This window comes from Piliocolobus tephrosceles, chromosome 13, assembly GCF_002776525.5.
Source record: "Piliocolobus tephrosceles isolate RC106 chromosome 13, ASM277652v3, whole genome shotgun sequence".
In the NCBI taxonomy this organism is placed as follows: domain Eukaryota; kingdom Metazoa; phylum Chordata; class Mammalia; order Primates; family Cercopithecidae; genus Piliocolobus; species Piliocolobus tephrosceles.
This window is the reverse complement of record NC_045446.1, coordinates 12,196,656-12,220,090: the sequence shown is the minus strand read 5'-3', so window position 1 is coordinate 12,220,090 and position 23,435 is coordinate 12,196,656. Positions and strand designations below refer to the sequence as shown.

Here is a 23,435-nt window from a genome sequence, read left to right as displayed (position 1 = left end):
GCAGTGGGGGAGGGGCTGGGAGCTCCCAAGCCTACTTCCTTCTCTCTAAAGAAGCGAGGGGTTCAATCCAAGGAGATGAAGTGTCCCAGGTCAAGTCCAGTAGGAACAGAGCAGGTGCTGGGTTCCCAACTTCGTCCCCTCTTCAAGTCTTCCTGGGACTTCCGACCTTTAACTGATCTCTGCCTGCCAGTCTCCCCAGTTTTCTCCCTCCAGGACCTCTTTGGAAAAGTACAGGTGGGGCAAGTGGCTGTGACTCACTGCTGCCCCCGTGGGGGTACTGTGGGAACCACAACCTCTGGGCCAAGCAACCTAGAACTAAGATCCCACAGGGTTGGAGGCCTCCGGTGGGGCACGGGTGTGGCACCCCATCACAGCTGTCCCCTCAGAGGAGCCGGGGCCAGTGGATTCCTGCTCTCCTGTTCTCAGGGGCCTCCAGCCATGGGAATGGGGGAGGTCGCTGGGCTAGGCCTTCTACCCCAGACCTCCACTTAAGGGGACATCACCCTCGGGAGGGGACACCTTCTCCCTGAGTCCTCTGCCCACCAGCCAGCCTTTCCCTCTAGGATCCTGCAAGTATCTTGCATGAGTGAGTTTTCTTTGGTCCCTTCTCAATCCACAAAGGGATCAAAGCAGGATGGGAATTCTTATTTTCACTTGTCAAAGGAAGAAACTGAGATATGGAGAAGATATTTTGATGAAAGAGTTGGGAAGCAAACCCCGGTCTTGCACACTCAGTCACCAAGCGCTGAGTGGCCACCATGCTGGGCCTGGCTCTCCAGGCTGCTTCCGACCCGGTTCCCCTGCCTGGCCAATCCCATGCCGTTGCTGGTTCCCACACATGTCCCTCTTCTTCCCGCCCCTGGCCTCCCAGCCCAGTTCCTCGGAGCAGCACAGGCTCCCTCATTCTCACCATGAGCATCTCGCTGGTGAGGGAGTTGACGAGGTCTGAGACGGAGGAGCGTGGCTCGGTCCGGCGGTCGGACTCATCGTGGGGTGTCTGGCCTGGCACCGGGGCTGTGTTCACCGCCTTCCCTCCTGCAGGCAACCTGGGGGCAGGGGAGTCCAAATGAGATTGGGCTGGGAAGTGAGCTGGGTTGGGCACCCTGGCCTGGGGGGCGGCAGGACCTTCTCTGAAGACCCCAGCAGCTGCCATCCCTGGTAGGCCAGCAGGAGCGGTACTCCTGTCCACGTGGACACCTGGTTTTCCCTGAAGACCCATGCCTGGGGCCCATTCTCCTTGCAGCCTCTACCCCAGGCGACTGTGGCTTAACTACTCCTATAGGGGATATTTGGGGGAAGTGTCCCCATTCTTCCTGTTCCCCCGAAACCCCCCACCCTCCAGTCACTGGCTTGCATAGTTGGTCTGTGAGCTGGCCACCGCCCCCACTCCCCAGAGACTTGTTCTATCCCATCCGCCCCCAGCCTGGAAGGGGGAGGCTCCGTCGAGGTGTGGTGTGTCCAGGTGCCTCTCTGCGTCACTACCCTCTGCAAACACACCCAGAAGGTCTGTCTCCCAGATGCCCCACCTGTGTTTGCTTGGGCTCATCAAGAATCCTCTTCCCGCCCTCTAGACACGAGACTGACCAGGTGAGGTCGGGACAACTCTCCACAGTGACAGAGTATTCTGTATTTGTGCTGTCCAGTGGAACAGCCACATGCCGCATGTGTGCATTTGAGCATTTGCAATGTGGCCAGTGTGGCTGAGAGCTGAAATTTTAATTTTGTTGAATGTAAGCTCATTTAGGTTTAATGGCCCCATATTGGATAGGGTGAGCCTACACCCCTTTGTTCCCCAGTTCCCATCCTTCTCCCACTTGCTGAAGACTGTGCATTTGGTAAGGCTCTCACCCAGGGTCACAGAAAGACAGGTGCCACCAAGAAGCCCTGTCTGCACCCGACTCCATGCCGTTCCCAGGATGCTGGGCTCTTTGACCCAGTGGCTGGGTGGTGAGCCCAGGCTCCGTTCAGCTGGGGATCAGGAAGGGGGCACTAAAAGCCTGCCCAGGGACCAGGCTGGCATGTCCCATGAGGAGGAAGAGAGGTGGAGGAAGGCAGGGAGGTGGAGACGGGGGGCCAGTAGCATGAGGCTCAGGACAGGCTAAAATAGAACAGCTTTGAGAGCACACAGCCACAAACTGGGAGCCACACGCTGAGGGTGGACATGAACCATGGCCCTCGGGTAGAGACCAGCCTCCAGTACACAGGCAACCACGACAGGCACAGACAGACATGCACAGAATATGCCAGGCCCTGGAGGGGAGACATCAGGATCCCAAAGCAGGGTGCGTGTGTGCGCACACACACAAGCATGCACACACATGTACACACACACAAGCACGCACACACACGTATACACACATGTGCACACGCAGGCACACATATGCACACGAGCCTCACAGACATCCAGAGGGGCAGGGAGAGGACGGCAGGGACCACAGGCAGGCCAACCACAGCAGCAGTGACGACACACATACAGCGATGGCACACAGGGATCCCAAGAGGAGACGCGTTGGGGGTGACCCAGGCATGCCACGTGTGCACGTGAAGGGGGACAAACTGAAACGGAAAGGGCAGAGAGTGGTTTCAGGGCCCAACATCCTGATTATCAGAAGCACGATACACCTGCTGTGAAAACCTGGCCCTGCCTCTACAACACGGAAACGCCCACTCCACCCAGCGACACGCGGGCGCCCCTCCCAGAGGGCCATGGCACGCATGGACATGTGGACACGCACGCACCACACACACACACACACAGGAGAGGACACGTGCTCACACAGGCAGGCAGGGGGAAGGAAAGGAGCCCGAAACAGCTGGAGAGGTAAAGTCAGGTTAGAAACAGAGTGGGAGAGCAGGGAGAGTGCGAGATTGGCTGCTGAAGGTATGAGAACGTTAGAGTTATTTGGCCACGCCGCAGCGTCGGCACAGCTGCCAAGCAGCCTGGGAGAGATGGTCAGCGCCACTGAAGCTGTCGGAGGTCACAGGACAGAGAGACAGAGGTGAGAGGTATAGAGAGAGGCAGAGGGAGAGGCCGAGGGGCCCATCGCCGGCCCAGGGCAGCCCTGTGAGGAGCAGATGGGAGAAAGGAGACAGAGGGAGAGAGAGGCCAAGAAAGTTAGTCAGAGACGTGTGAAGCCTGCCGGGTGGACGAGGGGACAGGGAGGAGCGTGCGGCCAACAGGAGAGGCTGAGAGGAGGCGGGGGACACACACCGTGACAGAACATGGTGGCTTCAGAGTAGGGAGAGCAATGGGGGTGGCCTGGTCCCCGCCTTGCCCTGTCCCCCACTCGGGGTGGGGGTGGGCCGCGGTGGAAACCATTTGGATCCCAAGGAGCAGTGGTGAAACGATGGCAGACAGCATGAGGGGGTGGACACGAGCAGAGTGGCTGAGGGTGGAATGGGCACAGCAGGGCGTGGAGCCAGGGCCTGTCTCCCTCCCTCCCTCCCTCCCGGGAGTGCAGTCTGAAGTGTGGTGCTGAGGCCCAGGAGCTGAAGGATCCCGGATGGGGGACTTCAGGGACACCAAGAATCGTGGGGACAGAGGCAGTGACTGGCCCTCTCATCTCCTGCTGCTTGTTGGACACACTCGCACGCTGCTTGGAACCTGGAATGGCCACTCCTCCTCGCGGGGTGCTGTCTCCCATGAGCCTGCTGCTCACGGACCAAGGGGGCTGAGTGTCCTCCCCAGTGACAGCCAAGGGCCACTACCCCTTCCTCCAGAGACATCTGGTCAAGAAGTCAGCTGGGGAGGGAAAGGTGGGGCTGGGGTCAGAAGGGCAGACCCTGGGTCTAGAAGGAAAGGCTGAAGAGGGAGGGCTAGCCACCCCAAGGCCACCACTCCAAAGTCTGGGGGTCCAGGAGCTCAGAGGGGTGGGGCCCTAAGTTGCCTGGTGCCCAGTGGGTGGTGCTGATGCCAAGCTTTGGGAAGGGGAGAGTCTGCTGGGAAGGAAGCATTGGATCCTGGACCCCTGTGACAGCCCACCACCCGAGAAGCACCCCAGTGTCCGTGAGGAATGAATTTCCAGGATAGGTGGGCATGATGAGGCTGGAATGGCACGGTCCACTTGGAAAGTCAGGCTGGGTGGTGGCGAGGGCGCACGGCCTCCACCCCCACACCCACCTTTCCCAGGAAGGCAGGGGACAAGCTGATGTGATGATCAGAAGGGATGGGTATGTTAAATATGGAGTGAGACCTAAGTGGCAAGGAGGTAAAAATAGACTGTGGGTGACAATGGAGCCGGTTCATTAACACATGGGTGATGTGAAATCTTGTTTCCAGCCTGCTTCTGCTCCCTCACGCTTCACACCTTTCCCAGCACCAGTCTCAGCTTCTTAGTGGGCGTTCAGAGGACTCCAGCCACCCCCTGTGTCTTCTTGCCCCTGGCTTCTGGCCCTCCCAGTGGCCCTCTGACTGCCCTGCAGCCTAGCTTTGAGACCCTGGCTCAGGAAGTCACAGCTCCTGTAGTAGTGCCTAGGTGGGTCAGGGGTGGCAGGCTCCACTCCTCTGGTACCCCTGTACATGGGCTCAGGGCCTGACACCATTTGTGCCACTCAGTGAAAGACCTGGCCCCACTCTCTGGGGACTTCCAGCCTTGCCCACCACAGACCATGCAACTGTGGACTCAGGATGGAAAGAAACTGGGAGGGGTGGTCTCCAGGAGCCACCAGAGGGACAGGCAAGTCAGCCATCTTGCCTTTCAGTCTATTCACCCTCCCTAGCCCACAAGCCCAGGGCAGCAGCCTGGGACAGTCCCTTCTGGCCCCTGGGGCCTCTCAAGAGCCTCAGGATGGCCTGTCCAAACAGTCCCTGCCCAGCTCACAGGACACACGCCCCAGTCCAAAGGCCCGTTTCCCTCATGAAAGCCTGAGCATATCTGAGCCTGAGGGGCCATTCCTTAGAGGTTACCCTGTCCAATCCTTCACTGGACAGATAAGTGAGCAGAGAACCCAGAGAGGGGCTGTGACTTGCCCAAGGCTGCAGAATGAGGCTCTGGCAGAACCAGAGCTGGAAGGCAGATGTCTTGGCTGCCAGGCCACATGCTCTCTTGCAGGCCTTTGGTCTGATGGGAAGCAGACCCGATCAAGGTGAGAAGCCCTCCTCCCATGATTCCCAAAGGCTAATTCATCCTGGAAACCACAGGTGTGGTCAACCCAACCTAAGGTCAGGCATCCACTGGCCCAGCTGTGGGATGTGGCCTGAACCCTGGGACTTCCCACCCTACCCCTTGCCCATGAGCAGCGCCCCGCCCCCTCCCTGAGACAGGGACAGTAGGAGATGCTTTCCTGAATTCCTGATAGCTGAGGCTGCGGCAGTTTAAATGCCCAGCCTTCTGTCTGGCCTGTGCTGTGGCCACACAGGCTATGCCCGGTCTCCATAGGGTCCCGAGGCCAGCCGCAGTGACAGGGAGCCCAACAAAGCCAGGCCTCACCCTTGCTCAGGATGGCTGCCTGCACTGCTCTGGGCCCTCCCCAGCTCTCTCCTGGTGCCCCGGCTCAGGGGAGAACCTTCTGGTTATTTCTGGCCACCAGGCCTCTCCCATGCCCCAGACCCTCCCACCATGGGCTCCTCTTCCATCAGCCAAGCAGCCCAACAGGACCTCCAGGCAAGAGGGAGGTTGAGGGGGTGGGGATGAGGGAGAACAGGCTGGCGCCTCTTCCCTAACATCCCCCCCGCCCACCAACCACCAGAGAAACAGGGATTTCCGGTTGGGGTGGGGACAGAGATGAAAGATGGAGGGGCAGCAGAGAGCAGCCAAGCAGGAAGATGGGGCAGAAAAGGCTGCGCTTGCTCCGGGCTGGGGCAAGCATGCCGGAGAGCAGGTCTGATCCAGAATGGTCCCAGGATGGCCACAAGTGGCCTCAGACCCCAGGGACACCACCAAGGTGGCTGTGTGTGAGGGCACCGGCTGGAGAGGGGGCTCGTCCTCCCGCTCCAGCATCCGCTGAAGGCACCACCACCTCATCCAGCAGCCAGGGCCGGTTGAGGCAGGCGGCCTCTCCGCGCCTCCTTCTCTGCCGCCGCCGCCGCAGGCCCTCGCCTGTGCTCGTACCTCTTGTCCCCCTGAGCGTTCTGGTTCTGCTGGGTTCCTGGGTTTTGCAGGTCAGGGATATTGGCAAAGTCATCCTGTTCCGAAAGCCCTAAGACCAAGGATAGCACCACCATCCGGCCTTCCCTGCCCGGGGTGGGCAGCCCACCGGCCAGGGTGAAACGAGGAGGCCCCGTGGGCAGGGGCAGGGGGGAAGGAGAGAGAGAGAGAGAGAGAGAGAGAAAGAGAGAGAGAGAGAGAGAGAGAGACAGAGACAAAGAGAGAGAAGAAAAAAGTGTAAGAAACTGGCCCTGCAGGAAAGAAAGCAAACTTCAGCACTGTCAACACTTGCAGGATAGAGTGGGGAGAGTGGAGGCAGGGAGGGAGGGGACGTGACTATGGCCTGAGACTCCACTGGCCCCAGCCAAGAGCAAGATTCTCCAGAGCTAAACTGCAAGGGGCTGGGCAGAGGCCTGCAGAGGTGGCCTATGGCTGGGACAGTCCCAAGGGAACACGGGGGGGAGGGTGGGGGGAATGGAGCATAGGCCCTGGAACCCCACAGATTTTCAAAGGCTAATGCATGCCCAGCTGGACTCGCTCTGACCATCTGGGCCACTGGGAGAAGAGGGAGGGGCTCCGTCAGTATTGGGCTCCGTCAGTATCCTGCACCGGCACCGCGCAGGCTTAGAAAGTTTCGAAATCCAGTGGGTACTGCACCCTGTCCTTATGGAAGCCCTTCATAGACAATGCTGTGTCACGGTCAACTGGACGTCCTTGAAGCCAGGCAGGGTCTAAGGAGCTACCTCCCCTAGGCTCCTGGATAAACAAGCCCATCAGAGGAGAATGAAAGTCCTTTGTGGTATATGGCAACTCGGCCACAGTGGCTGTCTCCTGTGTCCTCCTTGCTGGAGATCCAGGGAATGAGCATCACCGCTGAGTCCAGGTCAAGGGCCTTTCACTGGAGAAGGGGTCCAAAAGGCACCACAAGCCAAGGCGGCAAGAAAGTGCAGGAACTTGGCAAGGTCTGGAGAAGTTTTGGCAGGACTGCAGGGAGCCTGTGCCTGCAGTGAGAGATCGTGCTTTGAGGGAGCACAGTCAAGGCTGAATAGGCGGGGGGTAGGCAAGAGGGCGAGACTCTCTCGGAGTGGACATGTGGGCAGCTGTATGAGGCCAGGTGTGACACCTTTAGTAGAGGCACTCTCAGAGAACCATTGGGCAACTTGCCAGGGTCTTTGCGAGGTTACCCGCATTTGCCGGGGGGCGGGGAAGGGAGCATCGGTGGTGACTCTGCTGTCCCTGAAGGCCATCAGAGTCCATGAGCGTTTTCGGGGTGCTTTGTGGAGCTCCTCCAGCGTGGGGCCTCTCATCAGAACAAAAGGAAAGGCAGGGGTTCTCAGACAGGCCAGGCAGGAAAGCACGTCTCAAGAAGGGCCAAAGGGAAGACAGTAGGGCTGACGGAATATTCTGGAAGGGAGAGGATGCTGGGTCAGGATGTCTACCACTTCAACCACTGTGAAGGGAGGCGAGGTTTACAGAGGAAGAGCTTACTCTAACTTCTCAGAGCTGTTGTCAGAAAGGGAACAAACAGGTGAGAAACAGCCTCTGAGGTGAGGGGTGAGGGCACGAGGGTCTTGGAAAATGGGACATTATCTCTGGGGTCTCAGCGAACGGAGGGAGCTAAGTGGCTGCTGTGCCCCTCCCTGTCTTTGCATCTTTGGTCCTGGGCACAGTTACTCCAGGCTGACCCTTGTGCTGGGATCTAACTTTCGGGAAAAAAAACTCTGCCCCCTCCCTCAGGACAAATCCTCATTTTCTTTGTTTTCTGCCCACCGGTACTGTTGCAGAGTTGGTAAAATTCCATTTGGCTGCTCAGGAGCTAGTTGTGCTGGGGGAAGGCAAACTCAGTGAAAACAACATGTTTTTTCCCCAGTTAATGCATTTTTCAGATACTCCTTTTTCTCTTCTTAAAAACAGAACAGCTCCTCTGCATAAATTCCCGATTCGTCACTCTCCAGCTCTGCAGGCCGCGAGGGTTAGGATGAGGGGCAGGGGCTGGAGAGTGGAGGGAGAAGCTGGCAGTGTTAGGGGAGTCAGACCATCAAGCAGAGGGCTGCTGCCCTCCTGCAAGGCGTGGGTGGGATCATGGGGGGCCAGGACAACCCTCGCCACCTGCTTCTCTACTGGAGCCACCAGCGTTTGGGCAAGAAAAGAGCCTCAGAAGCAGGGCAGCTAAATTGTACGGCAGGGAGCAAAGTACGGCCCACGAGCTAAGAGTGGTTTTTACATTTTCACATGGTTGTTTTAAAGGAAAAAAGAACGTGTGATGGAGATCACATAGATTTTGCAAAGCCTAAATTGTTATCTGGACCTTTCTAGGAAAAGTTGGCCGACCCCTGATGTGAGCTCTGGAGGTTGCCAGCGACTAGGGGAACATGAGACTTGTCCTGGGGCACAGAGCAGGGACAGAGGATGCTTCTGCATGTGCGACGCTGGGCCGATCCCGGTTAGCTGAGAAGGCAGCAGGCAGGGAAGAGATGGTGCCCAGGTTCCTGGCAGGCCCCTGGCCCAGTCTGATGGCTGCTGGAACAGGAAGTGGGGTGACAGCTGTGACAAGACAGTCTGAGGTGGGGAGCAGCAGGGGCGTGCAGGCGCCCGGAAGCCTCTCAGTCCTATTCAAGCCTCTGTCCCAAAACAAACCGCCACCTGGAAGACAGGAGGCTTTTCTGGGCATCTCGTCTTGTGCAGGCGTCCAGTTAGATTCCTGAAGGTCCCTGAGTGGGATAGAGCCCCAGAGAATAGGGTGTCCTGATTTGCCAAGGAGAGTCACAGGCAGCATGTCTTGCTGGCCATGGGCCACTCACACAGGTATGAGAAGCTGGCATGGCAGGGCCTCTTCGGATGGGGTGCCTCGCCCAGGGCAGCGCTCCCACCTGCCCAGGAAGCCCTGGCTGAGGTCTCAGAGGAGAGACAGGATGCTCCGAGGAACTTGCTGGCCTTCAGAATCCCTATATCTTGCCAATGCTTCCCTTTCCTCCTCCCTTTCTCCTCTCCCAGGCTTAGTGTGCTGGTCTCCTGCTCCGTGAAAAGTGCTCCCAGGGAAGACCTGGGCGATGGGAAAAATCCCCAGGGCCTGGAAGGAAGCTCATGTTAGGGCAGAGGAGGGAGGTGATGTTGGGGATGGCAGCCCAGACCTGTCTTAGGCTCTGAGAGTGGGGGGCAGATGTCCAGAGGGATGCTGGGGAAGGGGCTTCCTGGGTGGGGCCCCTCCAGGGAGAGCAGGGGGTGGGCGAATGGCTGGAGGGAATGGTTAAGGTTAGACACTGATGGTGTGTTGTTACTTCTTAGACCTGTATGCTTGAAAGAAAGCTCCATTTAGAAACAACCTTTTCTAAAGCTTTGGGGCAACATCTCAGATTTGTCCTCAGGGGATAGGTCATTACTGGAGGAAGGAGACTTGGGAAGTCAGGGCGGGAGCTGGAGGACAGGTGGCTACAGAAGGTCAGAGAGATAGGGGAGGGCTGGTGGCAGGGACAGGGATAGAGGAAGTGAGAGGGAGGGAGGGAGGGGTGTGGGCCAGGAAGGCTAGCAGAGTCAGGTTACAGGGGAGAAGTAAATTGAAGGGGAGGAGGCAGGGCTGGAGATGAGTAAAAGGGATGGGTTTGGGAGCAGAGCTGGGAGGAGAGAGGCTGCAGGAGTGAAGGAAGACCGGCCGGGAGGCCAAGAGCAGCCTGGGACTAGCTGGGGAGAAGAGATGTATCTCAGGGCATTGTCCAGTGTCTCCACCTAACTTTTAGGGTGGAACTTCCCTAAAGGCAGGGGTCCTCGTAGGGAGGTGGCTCAGAATCCTTCCATGGTGGCCTTCAGGCATGAGCCACAAGAGGCTAAGGAGGGGGCTGCCAAGTCTGCTTGGCACCCTGCCAAGGGGATGGAGGGCTGGGAGGTACACACAACCAGCTGCTTCCAAGGAGATCTGGGGGGCAGGAGGCTGGGTCGGGGAGGTGGGGGCCGGCCCGCTCAAGGGGAGGACTTACAGAAAGGATTTCATGTCCAAGCCTCGGTTTCGAATCTGCCCCACCACGTGGTCCCAGCTGCCCGGGTTGGAGCGGCTGCGGCCCCCCGCCGCCCGGTACTTGGAGCCGGCCGAGGTGCCCTGCCGAGCCTGGCCCCGGCCATAGGCCCGGGAGTTGGGGCCCGGCGCCGAGGCCATGTGGGCCTGCAGCTGGCCCAGGCTCTGGCTGGTGGTGGGCTGGCTGGGCTGCCGGCCCCGCTGGTGCTGGCTCAGCGGCTGCTGCAGGCTCTGCTGCCGCATCAGGGTGCGGGGTCGCTGGCATTTCGGCTCTCCCGTGGAGCTGGGGATAGACTCAAGGGTAGTGGCCGTGGACAGGGTGGAGTCCTCGAAACTTGGGGCAGGTGGAGGAGAGGAGAGAAAGGAGAAGCAGGTGAAGGGATCACAGTGGAGGAGAAAGAAGCCGAGGGCCAGGACTAGGAGGCCCCAGTGCAGGGTGCGCGCTGTCGGACCTCGCCAGGCCTCCATCGGAGCTGTCGCCGCTGCCGTCGCCGCCACTGCCTCTCCCAGGAGGCTGCAAAGCCCTCGCACCCACCCTGAGTCCCCAGGTCGGCTCCGCCCACCCACCTTCTGGCCCTGGCTCAGCTAGTGCCAGAATACCTCCTGGCTAAGCCGACCTCCCTGCTGGTCTGAGTGGGCTGCCAGTGCTGCCAAGGCTGCGTGGTGAAGGCAGGTCCCCTGGGCCCTGCGGCTGCCTGTCATGTTGGAGTGGGAGGGGTGGAGGAAGCTGCTGTGGCTCCTCCCGCTGTCTCGCTGGGGGACACCAGGAAAGTCTGCCTCTGTGTTCTAAGTACTGCCATCCTTTGGAGACAGGAAGAAATCCAGGCCAGCACAGAGCTGGCCTAGTAATCCTGGGGAGGCCGGGGAAGCCATCAGTTCTTATACTTTGTCCACAGAGGTGAGGAAGCGGCAGACCTCTGTCCCGTGGCCAGCACCACCTTGGGATTCAGGCTCTGGCATGGATCTCTGCCCTCTTTCCAGGGTTCTTTGTTTCAAAGGTCCAGCATCCTCTCCTGGGATCTTGGAAGTATCTCCCAGTCAGAGGACTGGACCAAGGAAAGAGTGCAGACAGTGTGGGAGCCCAGTATCCACTCATCCGACACTTCACCGCAGTTCTAGCAGAGAAGAGGGTGACTGTCTGATGCATTTGCAAGGGGGTGCTCTCCCACAGGCCCATCAGCATCTCTGAAGTGCACTGGGAAGTGGGGCAAGGACAGAGAACTAGGACATGGCTGGTCAGATGCAGCATAGCCTCATAGAGACCTGGGTTTGAACCCCACCTCTGCCACTTACTAAATATGGGACTCTGGAAAAGTGACTCCATCTCTCTGGGCCTCAGTTTCTTCATCTACGAAGTGGGAGTAATAAAATAATCCCCAAGCTTCCTCTGTCACAGAGTTGCCATGAGGATCTAATGAAGTTGGGCTGTATTGAAAATGCTGTATTGGTAAAAGGTCCCCATGCCAGTGGTTGGAGTCCGAAGTCCCTGGCCTCCCCCGGAGAACCTGTCTGCTTCATGCGCTGGCTGGAGATTTCACCATATCCCATAGGCAGGGCCAGAGCCAGGCTGCCCCCAGGCACCAGAGCGGAGCCAGAGACTGGGCTGAATGAGCAGCTTTGGGTGAATCATTTCTCATCTTGGAACTTCAGGGTTCCAATCTTCTCCTCCTCTGCCCCTTCCCTCCACCTCTCAATCCAATGGTCCTGGGGAGGGGTTGGGAATTCATTGCCTGTGGGCCACATCTGGCCTGCTGCTTGTCTCTGTAAATAAAGCTTTACTGGAACCAAGCCATTGGCATTAGTTTACATGCTGTCTCTGGCTGCTTTCATTCCACAATGGCAGGGTTGAGTCACTGTGCAAGAGACTATATGGCTTATAAAGCCTAAATATTTCCTAAGTGGCCTTTTACTGGGAGTAAGTTTGCTGACCTCTGGTCTAGGGCCATGGGGCAGTCAAGTATCTCCTGGGCTGCCCAAGGGAAGAGGCCCCAGAGCCCTTGGGAGCCACTTTCACCACTGCAACCAGACCTCAGCTTTGCTCACCCTCTGAGCCTACCCTGGGAACCAAAAGACAACAGTTAGGCTACCCCTGTGGGCTGAGAGAGAGAAAGAAAAAGACAGAGTGAAAGAGCGAGAGAAAGAGTATAGTAAAGAGAGAGCGAAAGAGAGAGAGAAGAAAGCAAAACATGGCTTTAGCTGGGGTCTTGGAGGGGTGGCAGCCTTGCCTGACTCAGGCCTGAAATCAGGGCTACCTCCGGGGCAGGCCCAGGCCTGGCTGGCCAGGTAGGCCCACAGCTCCTTGGGGGCAGGTCGAGTCAGAGGGAGGGTGGCACATTGGCAGATGCCTCCTCCTCCTCCTTGGTCACCTCATTTTGATTTCCTATCACATCCAAAATTAGTCCAATTTACAACCTCTCAGTCACAGGAAACTAAAATTGGTTCCTCAGGCCTGAAGCCAGAGGATGGCATGGAGGCCTAACTGGCCTGGAGACTGGCTGGGGCAGGCTGGGAGGGTGGGGCACTGGGCCAGGCTCTCTGAAGGGGTGTGTGGCTTCCCTGTGGGACCCTCCTGAGGCCAGATGTTGGGAGAAATTGGCTTGTGTGCACTCAAGCCAACTAGCGAATGAGATCTCAGTACGGTGGCCTTCAGTGCTCCCAGTGGCAGGAACCACAGGTCTTCTGAAGAGAATCAGGAGGGCCCTTAGTTGAGGCAACAGTCTGGCCCAACAGCTAGAAAGGGGCAGGGCTGTTGGCCTGTTAAGTGGGAGGCTGCTCCATTAGCTGGGAGTTCCAACTTCTGAAAATGGAATTTATACCCCAAGGGAAACTGGTCACAGCTCAAAGGACTCAGGGTCTAGAAGGGCTCTGCTGAGGGGAATCAGAAGTTTCCAAAGGCCAAGATGAGAATAATGCTGCCCCATGAGAGGGGATATACTATCTGTGGAAAACAGGGGCCAGTCCTACGTCCATCAGCCAAGAGTGGGCCTGACTCTTTGACTAGCTCAGACAGCTATTACAGAGGGGACGGCTCCTTCTGCCTGATGTCTAGAACACCCCATGACATCTGGCGAGTGAAGCTAGCTGGGGTTTGACAACCCGACCTCCAGGAATACACAGTCCCAACAGCCAATGGTGGGATAGCTCGGTAACCAAGACTGGGACAGCCAACAGGGATGGCTGAGATGAGGATGAACCGATGCGGCAGCCTGTGGCTGCTCGTGAGTGGCTTCCACAACAGATGATGTATGGTTCAAGCAAGACTGGGACAGCCAATGGAGTCACCCCATGGTCAAAAATGGAATGGCTCAACTTCTGGGTCTAGAGCCATCTGCTGGCAGTAAGAGGGAAAGCCTGGGAGCTGATGGGTGACTGTCAGGCTGAGAGTGGGCCAGATACCCAGGATGAGATGGAATAACCACAGGCCTGCTGCCCGTGGAGGGATGACCTGGTGGCTGAGATGGGGCGGCCAATCAAAGAGGATGGGATGACCCGGAAACTGAAATGAAGCTGCCCTGGGGGCAGAAAATGGAATGACCTGGTCACTGGCAAAGGAAGGGACTGATGGGGCATCAGCCAGAGGCTGAAACGCATCACTGTATGGCTGAGTTCGTCGTGCCAGATGGCAAAGATGATGGGAGAGTCTCATGAAGGGATGGAATGAGCCAGGGGCCGAGGACGGCACCTCTGGGGGCAGCAGCGGGCATGCCAGGGGTCCCGCTGTCCACCCTGGCAGGGCAGGCCTGAGCTCACGGCTCCGGCAGCCATGGGGCGCCATCACTCACTTGGACAAGTTGAGCTTCCCTGCGGCCAGGTGGCTCTGCACCGTCCGCCAGCGGCCTCTCCCCGCCTTGCCACTGCTGCCCGGCTCGCTGGGGGCAGCCCCGCCGCTTCTCAAGGCGTCCTCTCCGGGTGGCGGCACCGGCGCCGGCTTCTCCCCCAGCCGGCCTTCCCGCTCCACCGCCAGCCCCGCCGCGGCGGCCACTTTGGCGCCCGACAGGAGGGTGCCACTGGAGGCATGCACGAGGCAGCCAGGCCAGAGGGGCACCGGGGGTGGCGGTGGGGGAGAGAGGGCGGGCCATACGCGGGGGTGGGGGGTGGAAGAGGAAGAAAAACAATAACAGATAAAAGGAAGAAAGAGACAGTGAGAGAGGAGGAGGAGAGAGACAGACGGACAAGAGACAGACAGAGAGAGAGAGAGAGACATCAGCACTGCAAATGGGTTAACAGCGGAGCCTGCAGAGAGGAGAGAGGGGGACCGGGCGGGCTGGGGGTCGGAGAACAACGCACCACGACAACGGAGGGGGGGCCCCTCCCCACCGCCTGGGGCAGGGGCGGCGGGGGTGGGGGGAGGGCAGCCACCTCCAACTCTATCCCACAGGACAACGAAGGGTTAACGACGGAGGAAGAGCGGGCTGTCCAGGCCAGGAGGCCCCAAGGCAGGGAGAAAGAGAAAGCCGTGTTAGTCAGAGTTCATCACCACCACCACCACCATCACCGCCACCACCGCCACGAACCACCGACCACCGACCACCGACCACCGAGCAGCCACGGCAGCACACAGCGGGGAGGAAGAAGCGACCACAACCGAGGGGGCGGGACCCAAACGGGCAACCCCATCCTGACTGCACAGAAGGTGGGGTGGGCCCCGGGACCAGCTGGGGGGGCCAAGTATGGCTGCCGAGGGGGCTCTCCTACAAGGCTGGCCCTGGGGGAGGGGACAGGAGCGGGCAGGCAGGTGGGCGGGGGCAGGAGGGGTTGCTCGTCTCCATGGTCGGCCTGCCCATGGGGTGGATGGCTGGGGACGTTGGGGGACAGGAGCGAGAGGAGGGAGTGAGGGGGGCCAGGGGTGGGTGAGGGCGGAGGAGGGAAGGAGGGCGTGCGCGGATACTCGGTACATATGATCAAACCAGGTAAAGTCACTCACTTGAGGGACAGTCGTGGGTCGCCATAAGGGGCGTAGGGTGAAATGTTTAGAATAAACTCCTTGGGAGGGTAGGAGCTCCATTTCTGCTGCACTGTGCTCTCATTGTTATTCCAAAAGTCTCTGTCTAGATCACTGGAGGGGCAGAGAGAGAGGGGAGAAAACAGGGAGATACAAGAAGAAACAAGAACTGCAAGTCCTGCAGGGGCAGAAGGGACCAGGAGGACCCCGGGGCCGGGCACACAGGGGGCGGGGCTTCGTGGTCAGCTCCTGCGGGAGGAAGAAAGGCAGGCGGGCACCACAGTCTGTGCCTCGCACACACACGCGCACACACACACACGCACACATCTGCAAGCATACCCATGCACACACGCACGCACCCGAGGGCCGGGAAGCCACACAGAAAGGAGGCAAGCGGCAGGCGGCAGACCGGAGCCTCGCACCTGGGAAGCTGGTGGGAGAGAGAAAATGATGAGAGGCGGGGACGTGGGGGAGAAGGGTTGGGGACCAGGCCCGGGGTGAGCAGGGGGAGCGGGAGAAGGAGAGTGCTGGTTTCTGGCTAGATGGAGCTGAAAGGCAGATCAGGCCCAGGTGCCAACTTGCTAGGCCCTACCTCTCCTGGCCTCAGTTTCCCGGCCGGTCAAAGGAGAAGACTGGCTGTAACTGCTATACTATCAACTCTCTCACTGTAGAATAAAAGCTCTAGTACTGGAGAACTCAAGGTTCTCTCCTCTTCCACGTTCTCTCCACTGAGGCCCTCCTGGGGCAGGCCCAGCCCCTTACCCATCTTTCTCCTCCTCCTCCCACTGGCCTGAGGGGCTCCCTGGGTTCCTCTGCTCTCTCGTCTACTCCGTGAGGCGTAGAACCTAAGACTGGGGGATCTCAGCTGAGCTGGAGACCATCTCTACTCCTTGCAAATGTGGCAGCTGGGTCACCCCACCTCCCTGAAAGGGGAGCATTCCCAGGCCTCTGACCTTGCTAAGGATGTCACTAAGGTAACCAGGGGGCCCTTCAGTCCTTTGTTCTGGGGCCTGTGTAGCGGGAACCTGTCCTCTGGGTGTGTCCCTGGCCTGCCTGCTGGGGCAGCCCTTCCCTGGGTCCCTGTCCCTTTCCAAGGTGGAGCTGCTGGGTCTGGAAGGGACCTGCACCCCGGACTCTCCACCTTCTCCTGAGAACGTGGGGACTTGCAGGTCGGGTGGGTGGCAGAAGCCTTGGCCAGTGGAGGGCACAGCCTGGAACCCCTAGGAGCCAAGGACAAGGGGTGCCACCAGCTTATCAGGCCACTGGGACCCCAAGAAGCAGGGCTGGGAGTACAGGGGCATAGAGACAGTGACTATTCTGGAAGGCAGCCATGTTTCAGGCTCGGGAATGCCTCTAGAGAAGAGGCCCCGGGAAGAGCACTGGGGTGGGCCCGGGGAGGACTGAGGCTGTGCCGCTCCCCAAAGCCAAGGTGGGGCAGTGTGGGGAAGGGTGCCATCGGGGGCACACACCACCCCCCAGGATCAAGCAAACATGTTCTTGTGGGACCTGCTTTTTCCTCCATTTAGAATTTGACCTTGACCTTGGTTCTCAACCTCAGACTCAGGCACAAAAGTGAGAAAGATGGAGAGAGGCTGAGCTGCCACCATAGGCCCAGATGAGATGGGGGCGCTGGGCATCCCTGGCGTAGACAGATTTCTCTGTCCAGAGTACACCCTGGAAATGTCTCACAGGGGACTCTGTGTACAGGGTTCAAAGCCAAAGCATACAGCCAGCTCACAGCGGCAGTAAGTGGTGGGTATGGAGGAGGCAGGACAGGCCCCAGGGGAACCTAACCCCTTGACAAAAAAACCCCTTCCCACCACAGATGTCCCTTCCCAGCAGAGCCTCACACAAGGGCATGGCTGGGGCACCCCTGTGTCAGGTATAACAGAGATGGCGCAGGTGGGAGCCTCCCTTTCCCGCTCCCTCCAGATCTCCAGAATCTAGGGCCACCCAACCCTAGGTCCCAGAAAAAAAATCCACCCAAAGTCACCACTGCCGGACTTGTCTCCCACCCTGTGTTCTGAAGAGCTCCAGGGTCCCTCAGGTTTTTCCACTGCGGTACTGGAAAAGAGGATCTTTGATTAAAGAAATTTGGGAAACACTGATTCCTTTACCGCAGGACTTCTCAGAGCCTTTAATGTGCCCATGAATATCAGTATCGCCAAGAGGGAGACAGTGTACAGTGTTCCCCAAACTTAGTCGGCCATGACACCCTTGATTCATGGAACAGCTATGACTCATGTATGGGGCACAAGGGCCCTGAGGAACACAGTTTGGAAAGCACTGCTAAAGAACACAGTTTCCCAGAATCCTTGATAAGACGATCCTTTGTGGGGGGTCCTAAGCCCATGGAGGGCTGTGCAGGAAGGAGACTCTGCCTCCTGTGACTCCACTGACTTGGGCCCTTTCTGTTCTCTTCTGGAAAGAAGCAAAGGCCTAGGCGCATGTAGACACACGTGGTGGCTTCCTTCCCTTGGGGCAGAGGGCCTGACCACTCAGCAGCATCAGGGGCAGGCTAGGATTGAGTGCGGGGGCTGCAGGACCACACAGAGGCAGGCTGGATGGCCGTGGTTGCCTCACTTTGTCTTAGAGAGCCCTCATGGGCACTGGTCCCAGCCTGGCACAGCCTGCTGCCCGCCCTCCCTCTGGTTGGGAATCCTGTCTCCTCTGGTGGGCCCTTTCCAGGACTCCAGGCCCTGCCACACGCACCCCTATCCAGGAAGGTTATGATCACCTGGCAGAGACAGGCCCCCAACCCCAGCCCGCGGCTGTAAACGGCCTGTCCTGGAGGAGGCACAGGTGCTGCGCTGGCTGCGCTCCCCCACGTGCTGTCTCGCCTTCAGAAAGCCCGGGCCTGCACTCTGCAAGAGCCCCTGAGCCCTGCCAGCACTTGGCTTTGAAGACTGGAGCCTGCGCAACCAACCCCAGCTTCAAAGGCTCCCGCAGCCTCCTCCTGAGTCTCCTGCCCTCCCCTAGCCTCAGCCTGGCCCACCCCTCCTCTTGCCCCACCTCAGACACATGCACACAGATTCTACCAAGGCCCCAAACAGGATCAGTGCAAGAGATGAACAAAATGGGGCAGAGGAGGGCCTGGAAGGGAGCCCTCGGGAGCAGGGTGGAGGGTCGGGGAGTTGCGGAGAAGAGAAGGTGGAGAAAGAGGAAAGGGAAGGGAAGGGGAAAGATGCACAGGGGAAGGCAGGGGAGACCAGCAGTGGGCAAGGGCCAGAGGGCAGGGGGAGGGTGGCTGGACCTTCAGAGGGATGAAGAGTGGGGGTAGGGAGGGCTGCGGGCATTCAGCTTCTAGGCAGAGCCCTTTGGCTGGCAGGCTTGGTCCACGCCAGGCTGACATGTAGGGCTACCACCCCTACCTTGACCTCTGGGTTCAGCAGAGAGGAAGGGGCTGGGGCCACTGACCAGTGGGCACAGAGGCTTCCCCCCCAGCGAAAGCCTCCATTTCCAGAGCCTAGGTGGCCTGAGTCCCCAGCCAGGTGGGTGGGGGGCTTCTCTTGGTGTTTCCCAGTGACCTCAGCAGAGGGCTGGCTAAGGTGGTCTGCAGTGGGAGGGCAGACCCCTTGAAGAGGGCTCTACAGCAGAACAAGGAGACCTGGGTAAGGCAGAGACAGCCACACATGCAGTGGCTGGTGGGGGTGACGGGGAGGGAGGGACTGCTCCCCAGCACTCTGCTCCCCGAGTGGCCCAGCACAGGGGCCAGCTGGGGTCCACAAGGTGTGTCTGCCTCCCCACTTCCAGGTCATCCTCAAACACTGGCAGGATCTGAGAAAAGAACCTGGGGCCTACTAGGAAGGGGCCTCCCTGGCCGAGCAGCAGGGGCCCCATGAGAGGGGCTTGGAGGTCCAGGGAAGCCTGCGGGTGGTGGGCACAGTGTGTGTGACAGGAAGGTTGGATGGGAAAGCGGCAACCAGGGTTAAGGTGGGCGTAGACAGTGCTGGGGGTGAGAGCAGCAGAAACGGAGGCCAGGGACTCCGGAGCACTGCAAGGGGCTTGGGCACAGGCAGAAAAGACAGGGCCTCTGAGTTGTTGGGGGCATGTGGAGGGTGTAGAGAGCATGGCATCAGGGTGTGGGGGAACTGAAAGTGTGTGGTCAGGTCTGTGGGGCTGAGGGAGAGAAGGGGCTCCTCCCACCTGGGCTGCTTGTGTGGCCCCATCCCAAACTGGCAGCCTGGCACCTACTTGATAGCCTTCTTCTCACTGCGCCCACGCCCTGAGTCTGGCGTGCCCACCGTCTCCAAGGAATTCTTGTAGCGTTTGCCCTGTGGAGATAGCACTGGGGTCACTCCTGGGGAACAGGACTGTACCCTCCCCACCTCCCCAGAACAGGGACCCGGAGGGGAAGGAGATAGACTGGAGCTGGGCCGTGGCAACAAGGCCAGGACCAGTGTGCGAGGATGTCACAGCGGTGGGGGCCAATCCCCTGGATGCCTGCTTCCCAGCTGGCAGCTCCTGGGCCCCAGCAGGCTCTAGGACCTGCCCCATCCGCCTCGACCTGAACCTCATCCCTGACTCCCAGGGATCAGCCCCTCCTGTCTGCCTATCTCCTGGGGCTCTGGCCTAGCTCCCAGAAACACAGTTCCCTCTGCCATGGACAGACGGCTCTCAGGCGCCTGGCCACGTCACGCTGTCCACGTCACCACCCCCAGATGGTGGGGGTGGCATCCTGCAGGGCAAGGTTGGCAGTGGCCAGTGATGTGAGCGGTGGGGGCGGGGAGAAGGCCATGTCCCCAGTCCTGCTCGGGGCTGTGTCCACCACAGTCTGGGGCTCTCTGGGGGTCCTTGTGCCCTGGGGCTGTGAGGCAGGAGCAAGCCTGTTTTAGGAAGGCAGTCTTAGGAAGAGAGACTGCCCACTGACTCAGAGGCAGTTGTGGCAGCCTAGGCCCCTGCCCCCCAGAGTCCCTCACACTAGCAGGGGGAGGGAGGGGGCAGGGCAGCGGGTGGGCACCCCAGGTCCTCCAGCTAAAGGAAGGGCCGTGGCCACAGTGGCAACTGGGCCTGCTGCCGGGAAGGTGAGCACCATTCACCTTCTCAGTTTGGGTTTCTAAATTTAGCTCATGCAGAGCCCAGCCCCATTAACATTCCTGGCTGCCACCAAGCGTCCTCACACGCACCCATGGGCCACGGACCTGGGCCAGGTCCAGGTCCAGGGCTGATGTGGGCAGTGGGGGAACAGGGGCTGCGTGGGGGTTGGGGCTGCCTCTCCCAGCCCATTCTCCTACTGGGCACTGGCCTGCCCCTCCCCGGCTGCGCGCGCGCGCGCGCACACACACACACACACACACACACACACACGTGCACATGCAAATGCTTCCCAACACCCCGTCATGTGCACCAGCACCACAGCCACAACAGTCGATTATTCCATCATCTCTAAAGCAAAGTAAGAGCTGTCACTGCCATGATCCCTGTCACAGCCATGCTCCCTGATGCTCCTGCCAGGGGCAGCCCCTTCCCAGGCACGGGAGCCGCCTATCTAGGGAGACTGGCAGCAAAGCTCCCTCATCCCACCAGCAGTGCCCTACACCTCAGGGTTGCCTGAGGCTTGGCTCCAGCAATGCCGCATGTTCCCCCATCGTCCTAGCCAAGTCCCTTTCCTTCTCTGGCCTCTTTCCTCCTTTCTGAAACGGTGTCACCATATGAACCTCAGGAGGAAGACTCCTCATCCCTCCAGGCTCTCATCACAGATATGAGCATTTCTGTTTACTTACTTCAGCTCTGATCTCCTGGCACGAGCTCCCACAGAGGCAAGGCTGTGGGTTTCTGGTACCTAGTGTGGAACCTGGTACTGGGCAGTTCTCAGAAATCATCACCTGGCAGTGTCCCTTCTATGGCCCCGCCCACCCTGGAGTCTGGGCCCCCAGCAGCTGCCTCTAAGTCAGAACTTTAAGACTTGAAATACAGAGATGCCGGACACCCTGGGTTCACAAAAGCTGCCACTCACAGCTCCTTCTCCAATCCCTCCCATCACTACCCAGAGGTCCAAATCTCAAACAATTCCCAGTTCCAACTGGGAAGATCCGACGGGGCTGTGCCAGTGACCTCAGGCCCCCTTCGGCAGGACCCTCAGGCAGGAGCCCCGCCCCACTATTCTCCAGCACACAGGCAGTGTGGGGCAAGAGGGCGGCTGCTGAGGGCATCCCATGCCGTCCCTCACTCTTCTCTTCCTTCTTTCTGGCTGGGCAAGAGAGCTTGCCCCAGCCAGCACCCTCTCATAGGGCTGGTCCGCTGCCCCTTTCCTAAGGCCAGGAAAGGCAGGGTCAGCCCTTTCCGAGCCACCCCCCCACAGACATTCTGGGAGCCTCTGTCTGCCCCTCTTCCTTTCCCAACTACGAGAACCTTCCCCTCTGGCTTCGACTGTTGCTCTGCAGCAGGAGCCAAGGCGCTATGGGGGACAGGAACCAGGCCAGGACTTGATTTGGAGGGCAGGGGGATAACCCAAGTTAACAGGAAATCAGGCAGGGTCCAGGTGACATTAGGCAGCTTCAAAGGAGCCCAACACCACCAGCCCGCTTCTCAGGGAGGGGTGGCCAGGCTGATCCGGAAAAAGCCAGCTGGAGATTAAGGAAGTTATTAATGTTTGGAAATGGGATCTGGGCTGTCAGGGTATCACGTCACTGCTGCTGAGGGGACAAGCAGGCAAGGAGAGCCCAACAACTGTGTGTGTTGGGGGAGGGGACAGCATTTTAAAGTCCCTTCCATGGAGCAAGGAGACAGCCTGATCAAGGAGTTCCCTGGCTTCTGGAACCCCTGAGGCAGAGGGGAGCGGGCGGCAGGGCTCGGATGACTGGGGAGAGTAGCATTCTATCCAGAGCAAGTCAAGAGAGACAGCCTGTGGTCTGCACCCTGGGACGGCTCCTGGCGGGGATTGAGGAGAGGGGCTGGGACCAGGGAAGAGGCTGCATCTGTACCTCTCAGCTCCCAAGGTCCTTCTGGTGCTGACAGCCCCCACCTGCTGCAAAAGCTGTCGCCTTTGAACTCCTGTCCCCAGACCCTGCACCTGACTGGAGGTGCATGGGGGTGGGGTAGAGAGCAGTTTCAGTTGTACCCAGGTCCTGGAAGGCACCTCTCACTACACACACACACACACACACACACACTGCAGCACATATGCAGGGGAGGTCACGAGGGTGGGGCAGACCCCAGCATTGGCTCACACAGGGATCTGATGAGTTGATGCACATCCCACTGCTGAGGGGTGAACAGACACACAGACACAGACAGACAGACACACACACACACACACACACTGCACCAATACCCTCAAAGTCAGCACGCTCAGCACAGACCCCACACGGAACACACACACAAGGTCGCCAGCAGCGCCTGCTCATGCAGCCAGCCTTCCTCCCTGGCCTTCAAATCCAGACAGACAGCAAGACAGCCTAAGGGGCCCTGCAACAAGATGCTCAGCGCTGCAGCTACGCTCAGCCACTCCCCCAGCCTCCGAGCACACTCACACACAGAGGCACATGGCCCAGCCTCCTCTACCACCTTTCCTGAAATTCTGAGACAGACGCAGACACAGGGGACCCAGGAACAAAGCAGGGCAGCCAACCCAGTTCCACACACCTGCAGGCAGAGGGGGACTGGGTCACGCACACACTCACACACATGCACACACACTCACACAGGGAGCAGAGCTGGCCTCCACTACGGCTCCTCCCCAGGGGTCGGAGCTGCTTGAAGTTCAACACCCAGGATGGAGCCGCATGCTCCCAAGTCTTGAGTCTGCCTTTCTTGAAGGAGGCATGCTGGGTTCTGGGACTCTCCGGTCTTTCCCACAGGTCTCTCACAAGACCCCAAAACCCTTTCCCAGGGGTATCTGCCCCTTTTCTTCCTCCAGAGGAGTGGGGCATGAAGCCTCTACCCACCCAGTGCCCACAGCCGCAGCGCTCCCCCTTTGTCCTTAAGGCCCCACTGTGGCTGCGCAGGAAGAGAATGGGGTTCCCAGAGGTGGCGCCCTGCCCCCCACTCCCACCATTGGGGGTGCTTGCCAGTGACCCTCTTTCACCTGACCCCGCCAAAGGTGTCGCACCTCGGACACCCCGGGCCCACCGTTGCTCCCCTGCCCCCTGCTGCCCCCAAAGCCCCACCACACTTCTGGGCCGGGCGGCAGGAAGGGGGACGGGAGTCGGGGTCTTGCGAAGCAGAGGCCCAGGGAGCCGCGGGCTGCGGGCGGGGCGGGGCAGGGCGGGGGGGTGGCGCGATGCAGGGCGAGCAGCTCAGCCCCCCTCCCCCTACTGGCGCCCTCGGGGGATGAATGTCCCTCCAGTCGGTCTCTTTACTTATTGATGGACTAATCCTGCTCGTTAATTCCCCAGTCCTCGTTAAAAATGAAAAGGCGCCGTTTGTGCTTGTACAAACCCGAGAGCCAGGATGGATGTGC

General features: G+C 59.4%; 1 protein-coding gene across 3 annotated transcripts in view; it reads right to left on the bottom strand.

The window, feature by feature from the left end:
* SYT7 (synaptotagmin 7) overlaps positions 1-23,435 on the bottom strand; it is a 65,341-nt gene that overhangs the window by 16,282 nt on the left and 25,624 nt on the right. Inside the window, exons 3-5 of one of the 3 annotated variants that reach the window (XM_023189485.1) lie at positions 19,229-19,308; positions 15,017-15,148; positions 911-1,046 (exon numbers count right to left, since the gene is read on the bottom strand). In XM_023189485.1, coding sequence (XP_023045253.1) covers positions 911-1,046; positions 15,017-15,148; positions 19,229-19,308 — 348 coding nt within the window. Of the gene's footprint in view, positions 1-910; positions 1,047-13,874; positions 14,100-15,016; positions 15,149-19,228; positions 19,309-23,435 lie in introns of all 3 variants that reach the window. The other 2 variants (XM_023189484.1, XM_023189486.1) reach the window with 2 other exon arrangements.